The sequence below is a fragment of the Gasterosteus aculeatus genome, chromosome 6 (genome assembly GCF_964276395.1).
Source record: "Gasterosteus aculeatus chromosome 6, fGasAcu3.hap1.1, whole genome shotgun sequence".
NCBI lineage: Eukaryota > Metazoa > Chordata > Actinopteri > Perciformes > Gasterosteidae > Gasterosteus > Gasterosteus aculeatus.
The window spans coordinates 13,490,056-13,509,765 of record NC_135693.1 but is presented as its reverse complement, the minus strand read 5'-3'; the positions used below and the strand labels follow the sequence as shown (position 1 = coordinate 13,509,765).

The 19,710-nt window shown below is 43.3% G+C and overlaps 2 protein-coding genes across 6 annotated transcripts in view; both read right to left on the bottom strand.

Annotated features, from left to right (window-relative positions):
- Nucleotides 1-19,710, bottom strand: part of LOC120820728 (protocadherin-15) — a 152,592-nt gene that overhangs the window by 1,524 nt on the left and 131,358 nt on the right. For 2 of the 5 annotated variants that reach the window (XM_078104494.1, XM_078104495.1), the window contains 10 exons: nucleotides 17,443-17,658; nucleotides 16,203-16,291; nucleotides 14,991-15,167; nucleotides 13,086-13,304; nucleotides 11,079-11,198; nucleotides 4,709-4,730; nucleotides 4,060-4,098; nucleotides 3,839-3,912; nucleotides 2,590-2,704; nucleotides 434-2,430 (listed from right to left, as the gene is read on the bottom strand). In XM_078104494.1, coding sequence (XP_077960620.1) covers nucleotides 457-2,430; nucleotides 2,590-2,704; nucleotides 3,839-3,912; nucleotides 4,060-4,098; nucleotides 4,709-4,730; nucleotides 11,079-11,198; nucleotides 13,086-13,304; nucleotides 14,991-15,167; nucleotides 16,203-16,291; nucleotides 17,443-17,658 — 3,045 coding nt within the window. In that variant the 3' untranslated portion in view covers nucleotides 434-456. The remainder of the gene's footprint in view (nucleotides 1-433; nucleotides 2,431-2,589; nucleotides 2,705-3,838; nucleotides 3,913-4,059; nucleotides 4,099-4,708; nucleotides 4,731-11,078; nucleotides 11,199-13,085; nucleotides 13,305-14,990; nucleotides 15,168-16,202; nucleotides 16,292-17,442; nucleotides 17,659-19,710) is intronic. The other 3 variants (XM_078104496.1, XM_078104497.1, XM_078104498.1) reach the window with 3 other exon arrangements.
- On the bottom strand, nucleotides 6,963-9,456 carry LOC144409467 (protocadherin-15-like). The gene has a single exon (XM_078104499.1). The coding sequence runs from the start codon at nucleotides 9,325-9,327 to the stop codon at nucleotides 7,720-7,722; it is 1,608 nt and encodes a 535-aa protein (XP_077960625.1). The 5' UTR covers nucleotides 9,328-9,456; the 3' UTR covers nucleotides 6,963-7,719.

Sequence of the window (19,710 nt, the reverse complement as noted above, 5' to 3'; positions counted from 1 at the left end):
ATTTAATCTGCACATCCAACCATAAAATTATGTTTTGACGGCAATATAAACGCCCTTTTAATAGGAAATGTTAAACTACAAAATAAATCATACTCTAGTTCTGGGTTAGAAATTAATTCATGGCGAGAAATCTTTCCATCGCAAAAAGTATTTGAGCTAAGTAATCATTTTAAAATAACAGGTATAGAGTAAAAACAAGATGATACAGCAACATGCAAAATCGCACAGCAGAAACAAGAATCTGATAGTATACAAAACGTACAGGCATAAAAAGACTCAGGAAACATGAAAGAGAAAGATTAGTCAAACGTGTAGGAAACGTTTTTTCTTGCTTAGGGGAAATGAGGAAAAAGTGAACGTTTGAAACACCCTGCAGAGGCAAGCAATATTTCTTCAATTCCGTGCAAGGGTAATTGATTTTATTCACTCTTACTTCGCGGTGGACAATAAATCTCTCTAGAAGGAAGTTGAGTTTCCTTCAGACTCAGACTCTGCATCTGATGTAGTAGCTTCTGTATCTCCTGGGTCCTTCGAAGTACTGCCGGCCTCTGAAAAGGCGACACTGGTCGAGGATTTGTCAGAGGAGATGGCATCCTCATCTACCTCAGTGATGGGGGACAGTCCGCCGTAGGTTTCTACAGAGGTGTCACCGATACTCCTGATGTCCGAGCTGTATGGTGGACGAGTATAGGGAGCAGAAGGCCCCGGGTCTCTGGACGCCACACTGGACTTCGAAGGTGACGCCTTATCACTGAACTCACTGACTGACTCTTTGCTCTCCTCCGAAGTATCAGACTCAGCCTCACTCTCTTCTTCACTCTCCTCTGTGATTGTGTCCTCAGATCCACGGCTCAGAACGGACCTTTGGGAACGCCGGCTGCCACTGGTGGATTTGGATCCCGCCCTGCTCTCCCCGTTTACCACAGAACTTCGGTCCATTATGTGACTGCCAGATGAAGAGCCTTCACCGGACTCTGACCCGGACATCTTCCTCTGGCTGGAACCTCGAGACATAGAGCCTTCACTCCCTGACACTGAGTCCACCTCACTGGCTGTCCCTGTTCCTGACTCACCCTCACTGAGTTCTTCACTGGACTTCTCCGAGGCCACTGTGCGTACCGATGATCTGGTCCTTTGTGATGACCGAACACTTGAGCCAGATAAAGAGGCAGCACTGCTAGCGCTACCACTGCCACTCCTACTTTTATCACTGCCACTTCTGGTGCCACTTGTGCTGCCACTTCCACTGCCACTTCTGGTGTCACCTGTGCTGCCACTTCCACTGCCACTTCTACTGACAGTTGCGCTGCCACTTCCACTGCCACTTCTGGTGCGGCTTCCACTGCCACTACCTGAAGCACTGCTCCGCGTGCTGCCCTCAGCTGATGACTTCATAGAAGAGCGGGCAGAAGACCCACTTTCTTTTGTGCTCCCTTCCTCAGACTCTTCATCGGAGTCTTTCTCCGTCCCTGAATCCTTTTCTGTGCTAGTTTCCTTCTCTGTCGCTGTGCCTGTTCCTGTTTCGGTTTCTTTCTCAGATTCTGACTCCTCCTCAGACTCTGAGTCTTTCACAGTGTCAGATTCTTTCTCTGTCGGTGATGACTTCTCTGACTCTGAATCTTTCTCGGAATCTGATTCTCCTTCAGTCCCAGATTCTTTTTCACTGGCCGATTCCTTTTCTGTTTCTTCTCCTTCAGATTTGGACTTGCTTTCCTCATCAGAATCCCCCAGGTCCTCATCAGGCTCTTCCTCTGAGTCAACAGTGCTTTCATTGGCATCGTCCCTGTCCAAATCTACTTTCAGATAATCTCTGTCAACGCTGCTTTTCTCCGAGGATTCTTCATCGGAGTCTTTCTCCCTACTGATTCCACTTGTCCCTGCTTCTGGCTCACTTTCTGTTACACTAATGGACACTTTAGACTTCTTGTCATCCTCACTGGCTACTTGTGACTCCTCCTCGTCTCTCTCGCTGCCTGTTGCCGAACCTTGACTACTTCTCGACTTCCTCCGAAACTGCAACTTGTTGCCTAATTTGATTTTCTTCAGAACTTTGCCAAGTCGGCTGCGGGTATCAGACTTGCTGTCAATAGGTCCCAAAACTGCTGGTATGCCACTCAGACTCTCCTGGCTGTCAATGCGGCGGGCTGACATCAGTTTGGCATAATCCTGGTCTTTCTTCCCAGCACCAAACATCTTGAGCATCTTGGCTCTCTTCCATGGAGATGCGCCAGAAGGACCGGCATCAGAAGGCTGCTTGCCGGCAGCCAGGAATTTGCTGAGTTTCATGACAGACTTCAGTTTCTTGGCAGCCTTAGAAGGCTCGCTCGCCACTGCTGGCTCAGCGTGTTCGATTTCATCCCCTGGCGGCGTGTCCCTGAACGCAACCCTCTTGGGTCCACCTCGACCACGTCCCCTGCCTCTGCCTCGACCCTAAGACAGCCATATTTAATTCAGCAACTTTGTGTGATGATGAATCAGGGATGGCACTTTTCTATAATACGATGAACGCAGAATCTATTAAGACAGTAATTAACAATCTTGATATTATTAATTCAAGTATGAAATTCACATCAAAAGGAAAGCTAATACCTCGGGGCCTTGAGGACTGTAGAAATACCCATCGTCCTCCATGATCACCTCTCCATATTCATCATACATGGGAGCTATCAGCTTCCTCCGACTGCCATACTGAGGAATGTCGTACCTGAGTAAAAGATACACAAAATATGAACAATGAAACATGGTAAAATTGCTGGTACTTTACCTATGGTTTTGTTTAGTCAGTATAGGATACGCATTGATTTGTGGGGTGATTTGGTTAAGTTTGTAATTTTGTTCCAGAGGGTGATAGAGCTTTTAAAAAAGAATTTGCCTATGTTTTCTAAAAGGGATCTAGTAACTTGGATGCTTAGACGTACCGATATGGAGACCTGTGGGGTAACAAGTATTGCCTAACATTTCATCAATGCCTTTCAACACTTCAAATAAATGAGGGTGCTCTTCTCCAATGTACCGTTTTATTTTATTCCGGAGCATGTGTGGGCAAAGTTCAATTTTTTTGCAGATTTAAATTAAATGAAGAACAAAGAAGAAGAGGAGATTTATCCTTTTATATATTGTATTTGCATGTTCTATTTTTTACTATTTTAACCGTCTGCATTGGTGTGGTTGATGACCTCAATTAGCTGATTTTATCACTGATACTGAACATGTGACTTATTCCCCTTACTCCACAATAACAAATGACAGAAGAACCTAAAGTAAAGACGCTGATGGTAATTTGTGTCATAACCACCTTCTGAACATGTGATTTAGACACAATGAGGCAATTAGAGTTTGTAAAGATTATGTAGAGTAAGTTCCTGGGCAACTTCCATGGCAATTACAATTTTTTAAACAATTGTCAGCATTTTAAGCCTGTAGAGTGCAGAATCTTCTCCATGTGATGAACTCGTAATTCCCCAGTGTGTTGCAAGTCACCTGCCGTAGAGCGGGAGCGTTTAGTGAATAACAATTTCCCAGCAGCTGTTACGGCTTTAAGTTCCATGTTTTCTCTCTTTAGCCCATCTGGGCTGCAACAGGCAAGCCAAAACACCACCTATCATATAAACCACGCAAAAGCACTGAGACACTCTCAGGTGCCCGACTCAAAGCTGTATAATTGATCCCACTTGATGGGAGCAGAAAGGGTAAACACTTGGATGATACGTACAGCTGAAGGGCAAACATTAGTTACACTCATTATTTCATTCTAAACTGCCAAGGACCCTAAAGCATTGGGAGCTGGAAGGCTATTTCACAACAAATAAGTCCTAATAATGTGGGTCTGCACGCTCACCCTTGGTCGTAATTATAGTAGTCTTGTGTGTAGTAGTCCTGGCCTGGCTCGATACCTGACTCCATGGAGAGTTCCTTTATTTCAGAGAGGCAGAGAGAGAAATTACTCAGCACTCCTCAGAGAAAGACAGAAGCAGAAGAGCTTCCAGCAGCATGCAGGGCGAGCATAAAGCTTAAGGACTACAACCCCTGTGAGTTAAGGAAAAGCAGGAGGGTTTCTACCTCAGGTCTCAGAAGAGATGGCCTCAGCAGTTGCTGTTGCTGCCAAAAATAGTACAGAAGAAGGATAAAGTAAAGGAAGGAAGGGACGGGGAGGAGAGACACAAGCATAATGAAGAGTTCACTCGACACATTTCAGATTAAAATACAGAGGTTGCAGGCATGCCGATTCTTGCTCTACGATACATAATTATACCAAGATGAAAAGATAAAATATTGATGAAAATGAAGCAAAAGGAAAATGTGGGAAAAAGCATGATAGAAAGTAAGACAAAAATAAAACACTGTGTGTGTGTTAGATGCTGACAGTTCATAGATTATTTGATGGTGACAAATAAAATAATTTAAAATCAAACAACTTCGCCTTGTTTGGACTCTGGGATTAGTTTTTTTTTTTTTTCATCTAAATGCGTATATGCCAATTGACAGGAACATAGAGGAATACAACATAGTTTTAAATCAAACCTAAACTGTGATGTCAGTGTCAGAAGTCCTATCGGCGGGATCTTCTAGTAGTCTCATTCAGACTTTTCCATCAAGTCAGTTGTAGATAAGAGTAATAGGATATAAGCTGCCTCGAACCGGCTTTGAGAGTGACAACATGTCTTGGCGCAACACAAAGATAAGAACACATCACAACAGGAATGCTTACCTGTCTGCCGTAGCCTCGCCTGCTGTCTCCCGAAGAAAGGAGGAAACAAGACAAACAATGAATATGGTTTAACAGCAACATTTCAAGTACTTTCAGATAAATGAAATGTTACGTCTACAGCACTACATTCTGCTGACCGGTGAAGAAATTGCAGATTTACTTACTGTGCATTTTATACATGTTAAATTAGTGTTGCAGATATTGTTCAGTTTAAAAAAAAAGGATGCTCTAGGCCACAATGCTATTATGCTGGTGTGGGCTGTTTTCCCCACTGTTATCTCTTCCAAACAGGGAGAGAAAAAAAGATAAGATAAATGCAAATATCAAAGAGGCCGGAAAGATTGAGAGTTTGAAAAAGAAAAAAAACAGCGTTCACACAGACAGCATCTCTTAGCAGATACGGAAAGGACATTGTGATTCAGGAAGGAACAAGAAAGTTATTACAATTGTCTTAGGTTATCCCATAATGTGCCATTTTCTATCAAGTTGATGTAATCAAATCTTAGGAATTCCAAAAAACAAACAACAACAACAACTCCTAAGGACAAGAATACACGTGCATTCAGCAATAGTCAATGAGAAATGGCGAGTAATGGCGCAGCCCGGCTGAACCCTCCAGTTTCACAAGCGTACAACTGTTAACTGTCTAGGCCCATAAATAATGACGACTTTCGCGCTGAGATATATGGCCAAGCAATGATGTGAGCTTCCTCGGGGGAGCTGTAATCTGTTATTATGGGCAGGGAGCGGCGGACAGGGCACAGCCACATGGCCACGCCTCCCAGGCATAGTGGGTGATGGGAGTGGGATCTGATGGATGACCTGTTGGCTCAGCTGCTGGCTGCTGCTGATTCATGAAACATCAGGAACAACTGCCCAGTGGACGGCAGCCACGGGAAGTTTGCAACAGAGGGGACTTTGGGGAAGAAGGGTGATAATAAGGTAATGTTGTAAAAAAAAAAAAAAAAAAAAAGGCAAGACTTGAATCCTGAAGGACCCAGAGCATTATATTTATAGCAGTAAGGTGATTTTCATCTTTTCACTACACATTTCTAGGCTGAAAACAATACAGTGTAGTTTGCTTTTCTCACATAAATGTCTTAAGCATCAAAGCACATTTACCCAACGCATTGCAGAAGAAATTAAAGCTTAAAGATGAGTTCAAAATGTTCGCAAAATACGCTTCTTCCTGCTGAGTGTTACAGCAGGAAGAATAACATCTATTTTCAGTGTGAGTGGTATTGATATTCCCTTCAAACAACACGGACAACAACAAAGACAAGGAAAACATGATGACATGGTGTCAGAGCAGAGCGTGTTTTCATGCACCATAGATCCCTTTTGAAAAGAATCTGTGGGTACAGAGATACTGATTACAGCCAAATACTACTGTTAACTACAAAGTCCTCTGTTCGTATTTTCAAATTCAAATATTACAGTAGAGACTGCTGTAAAATGTAAGATGAAGAACACTGTTCATCAATGCATTCTGCTCTTTGGGTGAAAAACCCCAGCAGGTGAGCTTTTAAAAAAAAGAGATTACCCCATGTGGTGAACATGGAATACAGAACGAGCAGGCCTTCGATCTGCCCATCAGGGGAGCGCTTGATGAATCAAACATTACATCGCTCCGGAATGGAGGTACGCTAAGACCATTTGCCTCAGGTCATGAAACAAACACATGAAGGGAGAAATGTGACAGAAAGACAGAGAGGAGCAGAAGTGGAAAAAGCCTGAGCACAGAAAAAAAAGGAAGGAAGAGGGAGACGGAAGGCGCATTGCAATGAGTGTAGAGAAGGTAATAGAATCTCCCGAGAACCACGAGGAAAGATTAACAAGAAGAGACCATGGACTGGAGAGTACCAACTACAGGGGGAGAAGAAGTGAGATAGAAACACAGACAAATGCCAAAGGCAGAAGGTCAGAGAAATGGAAAAAAGAAGGAGAGGGTAACAGTAGTTGACAGTCCCAAAGGCAGCGGTCCTAGTTAACGATTGATTGGTTCTCTAATTAGCCTTTTTCCAGTGTGCGCCAGAACATTGGCTATCTCATCACGTGGGAGGATCAGTGCAGACATGTGAACCGACAGGTACTCCAGAGGTTGCCTCTCTTCATTCAACGTGAGCTCGCCGGGAAACCCAATCAATGTGTTTTCATAGCCGACATAAGATGTTTTCACTTAGCAGTGTCTGGCTCACATCCACATTCGACACCCATTATATTTTAAATGAAAGGATTTACCGTAACCTGCATTTGTGTAATCAATTTAATTTTTATGTAATATTTCTGGATTAGTTTTTTTTTTCTGTGTATAATGTTCGCTTGCTCAGGGGTGTATATGACATTAAGTAGTTTAAAATAATTTAATACGGTTTCACACCCGCGGGAAATTCTTGGGAATCTTCCCTTGTTTAAAAACAATCGTAGCATTATACATTGCATGATTAGAATTCTGCATGAAGAAACAGCCTCCTTGCCATCATGCTTTGGTCGTAGGTGAAGAAGTCCAATGAATTCAAAATCAGAAAAATGCAGATTCATAAATGTTGGCGTTTACTATAATCAAAAGTAGCTTTGGTTCAGAAATGTTAAAAACATGAACTACAAAAACAGATAACACTAACTCTAAATCATGGTATGAACTGGGATATGCTTAACACTATCAAACCACAGATCTCATTGCGGTTTAGGTCATTAAAACATACAAAACTGGACCAAACAGACTGTATGTGCAATCCTCTTTTATGTTCTAATGGAAGCCTGTCAGCACATTCTATAGTAAATGTGGCAGCACTAAGTACATTTCTGACAGCTGGCACTACAATTCCATTTCCACACAAATTATCCTGTAAAAAAGCATTTAGTCTGAAAGACCCTGACAGTCAGAACTCGTCGGACTTGGCTATTGCTAATGCAAAATACTACCAACTGTGCAGCAAACTAAACATGGTTGAAAAAAGCACACAAGTAGGGATTTGTATGAATGTAAAAGTGGAGACAGAGAGAAAAAGTCAGAACACTGTGGATTGGGAGGACGGGTGCTCAGCAGTGTTTGGGCTGCTGGAGTTCAATTGGCTTGTCTGCTGAATGTCTGCTGCCATGTCAAGTTCACTCGTTCCATTTTCTGCATAGTTCCCACTTGTTGTTGAGTTGACTTGGACTGCGGAGCTGGAGTTGGTTGTTTTTGGCGTGCTTTGCTCTTCCCAGGGATCAGAGCTTTGCATTTTGTTAGCAGCTGATTCTTCAGTCACTTGTGGTTTCTTGTTAAACCTGGGCACCTTGCTAGTTTTGTCTACTTGGCTATACAGATTGGCAACAGATCTCTCTATGTCGGCAAGATTCTGGATGTTTTTCAGGATCCCTTTAAGTTCCTTTTTCCCGGCATCAGCTTGTGATGAGTGAAGAGGAGGAGGAGGAGGAGGATGTTTTCGCTCTGACACGGGGCGAAGCGAGGAGGCGGGCGGCAAAAAAGTTGGAACAAACTGGCCGACTGGGCGCGACTGATTGCTGTTAGTGGGTGAGGGTGGGGGCGGGGGAGGCAGGGGCAGGGAAGGGAGAGGCGGTGGGGGGAGAGGCGGTGGAGGCGGGGGCGTAACCCGTTTATGGACGGGAGGAGGGGAGGAGTGAGGCGAATGCTGAGGTTTATGAATGTGGGGGGACGAGGGGGGAGAAGACGGCGGACTGGAGGGAGGGGACGTGGACGGCGAAGGCGGATGCCGCCGCAGCGGCGGCGGCGGAGGCGGAGCGGGAATTTCCGGCGGGTCTGGTATGACCTCCACGGTGATCTGACACGGCTGAGCTGTCGCGTAGCTGGAGATGCTGGAGCTAAGCTTCCCGTGGACGGGTGGTGTCGATCTCCGGCTAGCAAGGGGCCATGAGTCGTCTCCCTGATTAATGACAACGCTGGGCGGGCGATCCCTGCCAACGAAAGGGGTGCCATAGGGGTAATCCATGATGGAGAGCAGCGTTTCGGAGGTCAGCTCCAGCACTTCATCGCTGTCTTCATCTCTGACAAGGATGGAGGAGAAGGAGCCCCGGAAGCCACCGCTGTGCTTGCGGGTTTGCTCCGGGGGGGCCTGTTGCTCAGAATGCCTGACCCGTCCCGACAACTTGGTCTCTGTGCTGCTACGCAGGCGAAACGCGTCGAAGCCCTCCGGCCTCCGCCTGCCGCTCGCGGCCGCGCTGAGAAGCTGGAGCTCCCAGTCGTCCGGGTCCATAAGGGCTCGTCTCCTCGGGGTCTCGTAACCGCGCGGCCCTCCCTGAACACGGGCAGGCATTGACCTGACGCAGTCCGACCCCGCCGAGCGGGGAGGAGAAAAGGAGAAGCGCTTCTCCGACGGGCTCCCCCCCCGCGGGGAGACCTCGGGGCTGCTGTCATCGTACACGGGGTTGTGAGTGGTGAGCGGGTTGCGATCAGAGAGGAAGGTCACGTTGCTCTCGGACTTGGGCAGGTCGACATGCAACGCTCCGTTGCCGCGGGATGCAATGGCGCGACAGGATAAGGTGCTAAGAATCCTGTGGCGGTCGGCCTCCTCAATGACCGACTTTTTAACCCTGCCCCAGTGAAAAGTAGAGGTGAAGAAGAAAAAAAAAAGACTTGAAAACAGGTGAAGAGTCATGGTTTACGGGTGAGGGGAGCAAAGAAAAAAGATCAAGGCAAAAGCAACACTGCTATCAATGTTCCTGCGTCTTAGTTGATTAGGACTCTCAAGTATTGAGACTGCAAAATCTGTATGTTAAGGCAACCTAAGTGACAAACTTTCTACGTCTATTCTAAATAATTGTAAAGTTTGGCTTAACTCACATTGGATGCATTAGTGCAATCAGTCGCAACACAAATAGATGTGGAGGTAAGGGGCAAAAAATCAGTAAAGGTTGATTCACTTTTCCTGACTACATGGAAGTTAAAGCTTTTCACAAAGCCTAAAAACTGCTACCACCACACAGGACAATCAACTAACTATATCAATGCACGAGTCTCTCAGTTTGAAAAAAGTTCTTTACATACCAAAATAAAACCTATACTGTATATGTGCATATGCTCAGCAAAAGTTACAAGGAACTGGGAAAACTATGGTTCTCCCCTGTGTTATTGCATACAAATACTATTGATGATAGACTTTAGAGGTTATCTATTTTAGGATTACTTACTGCAGTCTGAATCCAGAGAGACGGAGGAATAGAAATGATAGAAACACAGACAGATGGTAAGAAGACTGAAGCAGAACTGTCAGAAGTGTGGATGAAACGTAAGCGCAGGAATACGTCAATACTGAAATGATGTTTGCTGTGTGTCCCTGCAGCGTATGCCAGACTGTTGGCACAAACACACACACACGATGGGCTGTTGGGGACATCTCATTGCCTTGCACTAATGTCTTGGAGCCTAACCCTTTAAAAAAACCTTCGCACACACACACAGACACACTGTACCGCTCTGTGTCTTTTAATGGGTTTTCTTATAGGAACGACGCTTATATATAACCTCCAAATGAATGTTGCTCAGCTACAATACAATCCCCACGAGAGCTCTTCTGCCACGGAATCAGAAGCTGCGGCTTGCTGTCGAGTGTTGGTCAACATCTGTTGTAAACATTGCACAAGCTCTTTTCAGCTTGCCGTTGTGCTTTCATTTTCTTTTATATAATGAGAATGAAATGTCAATAGCAGTATTTATTAAAATGCTGTTAATCCAAATTATTAGACCCAGTGGGGCAGCTGTTTAAATTCAATTTTGTCTCATTTACATATTAAACATTCATTTATTTAGCAGGTACTAGCAATTCATTAGGTGTTTTTTTTTTTTTATTCAAAATGAAATCCGAATGCAAAGCACTGGGAATAGAGGCAAGCTCAAAGGAATCTTTGGAGTAATTTATGAAAGCAGCTACAAAGCACAGACCAGACTATTTGTTTCTATTACCAGTAAACTATACATTCGATAAACACCAAACATAAGTGTTTTACAAAAAGCATACACAGGCAGAGTTCATGTATTAGCTCCAGCACTATCCCCAGCTGTGCTGCAGCGCACACCATGGCTTGCTGACATTTAAAGTGGATAATGGCGAGGAAGCGAAGATACAAGGCGATCCATTGATGCAGGGAGGAATATCTCTCAAGCAGAAGGTGGCTGTCTGCGTCAACATGCAGAGCTGCCAGTAGCCATTTCAGAAAAGCGAAGGGGAAATGATTGTGAATGCTAGACAACAGTTGGTGTCGGAAGCAGGAGAACACTAAAGGAGGAGTACTGGCGTTTAAACATGAAAGCAGAAACTTTAAAGAAGGGAACCTGCAGAGCAAGAGTAGCGGCGTAGGACGGGAACAGGTGGGATGGGAGGTGGATGAGGAAGGGTCAGGGTTGACTCACATGCTGCTGTCACCCAGCTCCTCGTAGAGGTTAGCGCCGGGAGCCACCGCCGGAGCTGTTTTCCCTCCGGGTGGTAAAGCCATCTGAATCCTGGCAGTTTTGGCACACTCTGCCTGTCGCCTGTGCAAATTGTCAAACAATTAAAATCACCAAGATACGCTTCAAGTCCACGGAAAAAACACCTCATGCACAAACATACAAATGAAAAATCAACTGCACATTTTTCTTTAACAGTTAATGTAGTTCAGAATGAGAGAAATTGGTGAAGAAAGAACAAACAATCAATATAATACATTTTCCTGGGATCTCATGTCTAGATGAGGTTTCGGTAACAGCTATTCTCATCTTATGAAAACTACAGAGAGATTTTTTGATTGATAGTGTCAGAAAAGATATTATGGAACAATTATCAACTATGAGGTCTAACTATAATGAACACACAGAACTGATGGGTAGATTTTCAACAGTGATGAGTGAAACATGATAGATGAGCCAGATGACTAAAGAACTAAGGTAGGTGTCTTTTTGACTTTGGGTTGATTTTCCTTTTGAATATCATTAGATGTTCCACACAAATCTAAAATGCCAAAATAAACATTCATCCTCCAACCTACAATAATACTGATGTTTCCAAAGAGTGGCATTAGCTCATTTTCTTCTTCTTCTTCACACAATTAACACCTCTTTAAAAAATGAATGAATAAGGAAGATGGGAGAGAAACTGCACATCTCACACACACAAAATGATTACTTACTCTTTGAACCTGGTTATTGGTTTTGATTCAGAAGAAAAGTGAGGAGACAAGAAGAGAGAAGAAAAGAAGAAAAACAATTAGTGATTGCATAATTTGACAAGAGTCTAACCTCCATGCAATTTCAATGATCGGCGGTGACACAATGTATAACATAAAGCGTCAGTTAATCTTTTACACCACAACAAGCGTAAGAAACTCCCTTAACATTCTCTCCAATTTGTACACTAAGTACCAAGCACTCGAGACGACAGCAGTGACAGAATGCAAAAGTAGCCGCTGCTTTCTAGTAAATCTTCTGTGCTCCAAATCACCATTACAAAACTTTATTATTCCACATGAACAAACCGGCTTTAAATATTACGCTCATTCCAAAATCAACGCAACAGAGAATTATGTTGACACACAGAAACTCATTTCCTAAACCATTTCATTTGACCAAAGTAATGACGGCAACAACAAAGCACCATCTGCTGTGACAGTTTGTGTGTTCGGTTCTAACGTCACCATCAACAGCTTTCTGCCGCTTGCTTGGACTGTGCGTTCGCGTCGGGACAACCACCCCGCCCATCTGCTGCGAATAAACATGTCCCAGACCTCACTGATTACGGAACATTTGAAGCATGCTAATGATTGGAGGGGATAACACCCGTTCTATAGCCAGCCAATGCCAACCGAGTTCAAATATCTCCCATTTAACCAAAAAGCATAAAGTGTGTGTGTGTGTGTTTGTGGATGAGAGAGTTGGAACAAGCCAGACACTGTTTATTGTGTATGTTTCAGGCGCAGATGATTAAGTAGCGTAACGACGCACTGTGACGGTCACAATTGGCTGTAGTTATTTGTCACAAATGAGTGTTAATTAATCTGCTTTCACAGAGCATGAGCAATGAGATTAGCCCAGCAGAGTGCGCAGTCAGCATGTCTGATGAGACGCAGAGGCAGCGATGGAGAGGGAGAGAGAGACAGCCACACACACACACAAACAGCTGCAAATAAGCAAGAACGTCTCTTGTGTTTTCAATGTGTTTGTTGGTGGTTTTGCGTGCCAGAGGGTACGCGGAACAATAAAATGAGAAAAAAAAACGTCTGATTACTGTGTGAGGACCAAAAGATGAAAACAATATCTCCCAAGACAACAGTTTCCTTGAGTAAATATATTTCCCTCTTAACTTCCTGACAACAGAATTAACCTGACAAATATAATTAATTGATTACAAAAGCCAGTGAGGATTACTGGGACGAGAGGACTCACTGTTTGTAGGTGACCATGACGATGAGGATGGCAGGGATGCAGCAGAGGATGATGATGATGGCCAGAGCCAGGAGAGCCCCCTCCGTGTAGCCCACAGCTTGGGCTGCTTTCTTCACACTGGCCACAATATCCGGGGAGCGGATCTCCAGGATGCGGCCACCCTCGCCCAGATATGGCTGGAACTCCTTGTTGATTTCCAGCACATTCCCGTCGAGAAATCTGGGATTAATAACACATAATCACATATCGGGAACAGCAGAATAATCGTAATCTTGCAAACTCCTATTTAAAGGGGTTGCTCGCTAGAAATGAAACCCACAGAGACACATCATGCAAATCTGCACCTCTTTGAATGCAAATTATTTGTCGAAAGAAGTTCAATCATTATTGTAACCTTTCCACCAAAAATCTTGCAAAACCAATTAGCAACACTATTTGCAATTGCATTGCATCAATATAAATTAACACTGATAACAGCAATCCACACATTGTTCTCCCGGTATTATTTTGCAACAATAACTAGAGAGGCTTTCAAACAGAGGATTCAGCAAACTGTCAAATTAATGTCAATTTGCAATAGTAGGTAAATAAATGAGAAGTGATGAAGGTTAGGGACTGTTTTCTCTGGCAATCCATCTTCTAGAGAGGTCGAATGGAGGGCTGTAGTCAATGTGGCCTTCTATAATGCACTATAATGCACACATTGTCTCACTCTGTAATCTGACAGGCAAGTCACAGATGCATTATATGCAATTACCCCAACAACATTGTCAGACATACACTGCATACATAAAAAGTCTTTCTCCTTTTCATTCAGTATATGTGTCTAAGGAAGTAGACGCATGTTAAAGCAGGGATTTAGAACACCTCTTTTAAAATGACCTCAGCTCTCTTAAGCTCTGCTACCTGTCGTAGTGGCGACAGCCACTAATTTGGGTTAAAAAAAGAGCTGTTCCCATGGCAAGAGTGCCACCCTTTTGATGGCACCGGCCTCAATCCCCCACTGAAAAGAACTGTTGAGGCACTCCTGTGTTTTTGGCAATGATGCTAAGATAATGTCTATCGATTATTTCAATGCATACACAGATCACCTCGAAAGGTCACTTGAGTGGAACGTTTCTAAATGAACCCAAATGGTCACAGTCCACACAAAGACGAGGAGGAAGGTTTCTTAAAAGCCCCACAAAAAACAGAGTTGGCAACGAGCACATGAGGAGAAATAAAGACCCATGGAGGTGTCAGATAGCTCAATCAAGCAGGGGCGCAAATAGGTAGAGGGTGAAGGGCACAACTCAGAAAGAGGGTGTTTCCTATTGATTGGCAACTCTCATGCTCTGATGGAGTTGCCGTTTTACAATTGGTGTCTGATGGGTTTGACAGAAGGGCTGGAAAACACAGAAAAGGTGAGATTGTTCATAGGTGCCGGCGCAGATTCCGTTTTCTTCTGAATGGGTTTAAAGATATTGTGTAAGCACTTTTTCTCTGCTTTAATCGCATGTGAACATGGTCTCTCAGTGGTCAAACCGAAGCCCAAATCTCTCCATCACCATGTCCCCAAACAGAACGGAATAAAATGTGTTGTTGGCATTTTCTGCCGGCTCGTTGAAACTCTGGCAGGACGGGTTAAATGGACTGATGGAAATACTGCCTGCTTCACTTTGTCCCTTCTTAACCTCCCCCCCCTCCTTTTCTCCCTGATATTTTCCCCTTTTTCTTTGACATATGGAGGATTGGCTGCTCCTGTAGGACAAACACAGTCTCATAAAGGAAGTAAAGGCAGCCGCTGTGAAGAAGAAACCGCTGACTCACTGTATGGACAGGCTATGCAGCACAGCAGGGACATGTGGACATCAATTTGAACCAAATAGGGGATTATACCTCCTGTGATAAAATACAACCACTCACTTGAAAAGTTCCTTGGGTGAAATGGCCCTGTTGGTGAGCGGGTCAATGGCGTACACCATCAGGTCCGACTTGCTGTAGTCCTCCAGTTCAAAACCATCGCCATGACGACGTGGTCCGATTGACTCTACAATCACTTTGGCACCTGGAATCTGGTCCTGGATGTGGCGCTCCAAAATACTGAAATAAAAACAAAAACACAGGTCTGACATATAAGGAAAGCAGCAACGGTTTGCATCCGTTTCAAATCATTTCTGGCATCTCTTTCACTAAAGTAGTATCACAGCCACCAATCAAAGTATTCCATTCTGGAAATGATTGTCCCATTGGGCTGCCGTTTGCTCCACAACTGGGCTCTTGGCAGAGCAAGGCTTTGATAATCCTGTTCAGACAGGGAGAAATCCACACCTCAAATTACAGCCAATAGAGAAAAGCCTTGGTGTCTGCCTTTGCCAAGGTGGATAAACGGTTTGGGCATTCATGTAAAATGGGCCGACATCATCAAAACCACTGTGCAAAATCATAGACCTCTTAAATGTCGTCAGTGCTAAGGGCTTAATAATCGGTGTGTTTTTCAGCCTAAAGAGCAATGCCATTTGTGTGGGAGAGTAACAGGAATCCCTAGAAAACAGCTATTAATACCCATTTGCCTTTCAGATTGACTAATTAAATTAAACACATTGCCCCAAGAGCTGCAAAAGGTTTCATGAATCTCCATCATTAATTCAATTGGACCAGGAAAACACACTCTAGAGGATAGACCACACCGTCTTACTGACTAATAACTAATGGTTATTGAATAACAACCGACAAAGTGACTTTTCTTTCTCATTGGTTCCTGTTTGTTGTTTGGGACAGCTGAATCATATACATCATTCCTGGCCTTCTAAAGTACTTTTGTATGCAAATGAAGGTTCATTCTTGAAACCAGGTCACTCCCATCATAGTGCTGCACAAAAACAAAAATGATGCTGTTCTTATTAACAAAAGAAATATAAGAGGTCAAGGATATGTACTGAAAACAAGGATATTTTGTATGGATAAGAGCAAAAAGTGAAATATGTCACCTTCTTATCACACAGTAGCTTACATTGCATTGAAATGAACAACAAACATGTGCTCCTACCACATTGCAAACACTGATGTTGGTTTCACACAGTAAACCACAAGTAACTACTTGTTTCTTTCATATGTCAATAACAGCAAATGTCTCACCTAATGAGCTCCTCTCTGTGCTCTTCCACTAAAGTTGGCGGGACGGTGGACACGACAACTTGCATGTCCAACGCGTTGACCACGGATACCTGAGAAAGAGTAGTAGGAGTGAGAGAAAGAGAAAAATAAAAGAGTGGTAAGACAGACAGCAGAAAAAATGAAATAAATGGCCATCATATGTCCTACTGGTCGACCCATTCTAATACGTTGGTCAAATCAAATGGGCCCCACTTATGGCCTCCTTGCATTGGTGCTATGCGGCAAACTCAAGGGGCACATAGGCAACACCCTATGTGCACTGAAGCCACATCTCCAATGCAACTCCTGTGAAATTATGTTTCCCCTTCAAAATTAACGAGCACCATGGTTACGCACTCGCTGCTCTCCCATACCCAGACAATGTCCCAGACCCTCCTTCTGTCTCCTCAGAGGCTTGTTAGCCAGACATATTTCACTGAAACGAAAAATAATCCTTCTCACAGTCAGGAAAGATGAGCATTGAATTGGGAACAAAGCCGAGCCAATCACAACGTGCGCGTGGGGAAATTATTTGTAAAAAGAAAGTCACACATGACAGTCATTCAGGAAAATACACATGCAGACACGCAAATGTGTACAACGTTAATGCACAATGCTGAAAGAAAAAGTCTAATTGGATCATCTGCCAGTGGCAGAGGCCACATGTTGTTTGTTCTGTTCCTACTGTGAATATTTCAATAGACTGGAGCCCAAACATTTGTCACTGAGTAAAACACACAAAAAAAGCCTGTTCTGATCTCATAATGAACAAAAAAGTTTAAAAATGAAGGAACAGAATTAGTTTGTGGTATTCCTCCATTGCCGATTTCTTTTCATATACCGACATAGAACAGACCATAAAATATTAGTCCATAAGATTAGTCTATAAATAAATATAAAAAAACATGACTTGATATTGCATCTATAGAAAGCAGCGGGACTTCAGATACTGTATAAGATTAAGCTAAAAAACACTACAGCCTACACCCCATATTTTAAATTCAAATGTTTTTCCTTATACACCACCTTCCTGGTCAAACTTCACGCACAGTTCACAATTCATGTTTTATTTGTTTGTTCATTATAAGACTGGAAACAGTTGCAATCAACATGTCACCATTGAGCATGTGACCAGTGTGCACACACACCCCAAATGCCTGTGCACCATCTGTATTGTTCGGCATACATATAAGCTATTTAAAGCAAAATACTGGAGACTCACCACCACTTCAGCACTGCTGCTGAGACCTTTTCCATAATCGTCTGTGGCAATAACTTCAAACCTGAAGTACGACCTGCGCATATTTCGAAACATGATGGCCGACTTGATGACACCCGTGTATGTCTCGATGACAAAACTGTCCTGGCCCTCTGGTGTGGGCGGGATAATCAGCCGGTATGCCATCTCACTGTAATTCCCAGTGTCCTTATCATTGGCCTGTAACATAAATGTAGCACACAAATAGAAAATTAGACAGAATAAAGAGAGGGAAAGAGAAAGCATTGTATCATTGAAAGAAAGTACTGGTTTGAGATTTCAATACAGCTTCAGCTGGAATCCACCAATCATGATGGTGCCTCTTTGGTTCCAGTCATATTTCCCACCATTTCCCACTTCCCAATCAGTAAGATTGCAGGAGACCTTTAGTCTACGACATCGGATGGTAAACACCTGCTGTGGATCGAGCTGGACGAGCAAAGTGTCTGAACAGAAAATACTGAAGACGGGATTTTCTCGTGTGGTGCATCAATCTTGCAGTTCTTTGTCACAAAAAACGCACAAAAATCAAATTTCCTAAAATTAGAAAAACTACTAGGTAAAAAACCAACAACATTCACAAAAACAACCTATAATTTACGATTACCGTGAAGTTTGTCATTGTTGGGAAAACCACAAAATTCTCCATCGATCTCTAAAGCAAAAATCCTGGCTGGCATACATTTTCAGAGTGCTTGTCCTAGTAAGTGACACTGATAAATAGGAGCAATCTCTTTTTTTTTTCTCCAGCTATTGGAAGAGGAGGGGGAGGGGTTGTTTTGGACACTGAGGAGAAAGTCACAGGGTAAGGTTTGTTCGCAAGCTGACACGAGATGGCTCCTGTTAAAAATGTGAACAAAAAAGGCCGGAGAAAGTGCTGGAAAAAAAAAATTGGCAACCCATGAATCCAACTACTTACTGATTAAAGGGTCATGAAAGTGCCACAAGGAGCAGGGTATAATTACGCAATCAAATCTTTCTTCTAAACAACACACTTTTGCCTTGCTAATGCAATAGTTTCCACTCCCATTTCCCAATCCACTGAAACCTGTCTGGCACTGCAAAGTGCAGCCTTGTCATTACTATTTTTTTGAGTTAGTGTCAGAATATGTCAAATGTTGACGGTGTTTCTCCAGAGAAAGCAGCGCTCAGCCTTATTACTAATGAAGTCAAGTACAAACACTTCACACCAGTCGTAGTCCAAAGAAGCCTAGGCAGAGGAGGAATTATAGATAGCGCTTGCCCGTTAATTCTACATGTCGGTGTGTATACCAAGCTGAATGGAAGAGAAGAAAGGAAGAGAACACACACAGACACGGGGAGAATAAGCAAACTGCACACAGAGTCAGAGACAAAGGCCGTTGACTGTGAGGCGACAGTGCTACTTTTATAGGGATCTCCCATAATCCCTTCATAGCTTCTTCACGTGAAAGGTTCTGTAAATATATGCCATGTCTGGAAATGTCAACTCACATAGCTTAACTGTAGAAATGTTTTTTCATTTATTTTTTCATCTCACTTCTTTTTATATTTATAACATAATGATTAAGGATAAACTCTTGCAGAAAAAGTAAGCTATGACTTTTATTTGAGACCATCGACAAGATAAATGTAATATAGGAATATAACCCGCGCCGGCTGCAGGAGGTATTCCCATCTTTACTGTTAGACAGCCAACATTTTTTGAGGGGGTTTTTAAAGGTTGAGTGAAAGCTTCCTCCTCCGTATTCTTTAATGATATGGGCTGAATTTCCCAGCTGCTAGGAGTTCTTGAATACTTTTTTTGAATCTCATGACCTTTGTACTTCCGCTTGCCTGCTGTATGTTACACCTTCCCCTTCTATCCTTAACTATTGGGAAGACATCTTTGGTTTCCATAATAATGGAAGTAGCTGCCATGTCTCTGGCCGGCTGTTGTTGCGGCTCAACAATTTCCTTCAACTAAATTTCCCCCCTGGAAGTTCTGATTATTGGCACCTCTACAGTAACACATCCGAGACTAAACGTGGCGTTTGTCAGGTAACACCAAGTCATTCTTTGTGAAATGAAAAAAGTGAAAAACATCCCCCTGGTTCATGTGGAGTATGTGTAATGCTTTCTAGTGGCACAGCTATTACTACAGTGACAAAGTCAAGTGGATGACCCACGATCACTGGTATTAAAAGCAAAGATTTTTCGATTAATCAGGGGCAGAAAATATATTTTATTTTCTCATAATCAGGTTCTAAAATT